General features: G+C 52.9%; 1 protein-coding gene across 1 annotated transcript in view; it reads left to right on the top strand.

Annotated features, from left to right (window-relative positions):
* The first annotated feature begins 298 nt into the window (after positions 1–298).
* NMU (neuromedin U) overlaps positions 299–1,523 on the top strand; it is a 14,182-nt gene continuing 12,957 nt past the window's right edge. The window contains exon 1 of the mRNA XM_057376135.1: positions 299–443. Within this exon, the coding sequence (XP_057232118.1) occupies positions 299–443 (145 nt within the window). The remainder of the gene's footprint in view (positions 444–1,523) is intronic.

Below are 1,523 nucleotides of genomic sequence, written 5' to 3'. Positions count from 1 at the left end.
TTTTTTTTAAGGAGGGGCTTTAATGAAGAGCCTGGAGCCTGGCCAGCACCTCCCCTCCGTGCCAAGCAGGGGCATCCGCCGCCCAGCGCGGTTCCAGGGCCCTGCCCCGGGGCGGAGCGGAGCGGAGCGGAGCGGGGGGAGTCAGCAGCCGCCCGGCCCTCTGGGGGAGCGGGGCTGCCTCCCCGAGCCTGCCGGGCGCTCGGCCACGTGTCGGGGGGATTTAAAAAGTTGAGGCAGGGAGCGAGGACATGCCCAGCAGAGCGGCTGGCAGAGCGGCGGCGCCGGGGACTCTGCAGCCATGGGACACCGGTGCCACCATCAGCCCCCCGGGGCCACCCCCCAGCGCAGCCTGAAGAGGGCAGGGGACGGCGCGGCGCTTCCCGGCTCCCCGCTCCTCCTCYTCCTCTTCGTCCTCCTCGCCGCCTCGGTGTCAGCTTGCGGAGGTGAGGAGCATCCCTSTCGCACCCCCTTCCCGCGGCGCCAGCTCCGCGTTATCCCCGCATCCCGCCGGCCGTGCGGGGCAGCGATGCGCTGCGGGGCGCGGGCACTGCGCACCCGTTCGGGCACTGGACTGGGGGGCTGCTTCTCGTGTCCCGCTAGGATTACTCTGTCCTGCCGAAACACTCCAACAACTTGGGGAATAGGCTCCTGTTAAAAGCAATTTAAATGTAACCATGGTTTAGTCTGATTTTAAAAAAGCGAAGAAAAGAGATGTAACAACATGCATCGCAGAACTGCAGGGAAATTTAGGACCCTCTGGAAGTCAGTCCAACCTGTAGCAATATTTATCACAGGAGGAAACCTGAAAGTTGCTATTTTTGTAGCAGGGAGCTCCTGTGAAACATCTAACCGGCTGTTTTACAAACCATACTCACTTTTCTACTCTATTTTCCCACCTCAGATAGATYAGCTGCTTACACCTTGTAAAGTAACATTACAAAATGCTGTGCCAGAACTGTTTCTATTTTGTTTGTATTACATRTGTGTGTTTCTTTAGTTGTGAGTCTTTGTTCTGCTTTGTTGCATTTTTTAATATSAATAATAAAAGAAATCTAATTACAATGTACTTCAAATTATATTAAAAATTAATTCAGAAGAAGTGGCAGAGGGGAGGGAGGAAAAAGGAGTGTAAGGAAAAGCAATGGCACACAGTATTTCATTACTGTTCTTTTACAAATGATTGCCAGGAGCTTGCCTAGGGAAAACAGTAGAGGRAAGAGAAGATGTAAGAAGTGAGTCCCAGGCTGTGCATCTGGCATTCTACTGCCTTGAAAGACGCTGAATGTTTTTAAGGTAGCAGAATTGAAGGATGAGAGAGCAGATGCATTGCGTACAGTGTAGATTTTGTAGAATTTCTCTCTCCATGTTCCTTTTGAATAGGGCTCTTTTCTTCAATGATACTCTCTCTCTTCCCTCTCTCTCTTCCCTCTCTCTTCCCTCTCTCTCTCTCTCTCTTCCCCCTCTCTCTTCCCCCTCTCTCTTCCCTCTCTCTCTTCCCTCTCTCTCTTCCCTCTCTCTCTTCC

Source organism: Malurus melanocephalus, unplaced genomic scaffold (assembly GCF_030028575.1).
Source record: "Malurus melanocephalus ecotype Western Australia unplaced genomic scaffold, MMel_1.1 scaffold_270, whole genome shotgun sequence".
Classification (NCBI taxonomy): domain Eukaryota; kingdom Metazoa; phylum Chordata; class Aves; order Passeriformes; family Maluridae; genus Malurus; species Malurus melanocephalus.
The sequence above is the reverse complement of the archived record's forward strand: the minus strand, read 5'-3'. Positions and strand labels throughout refer to the sequence as shown.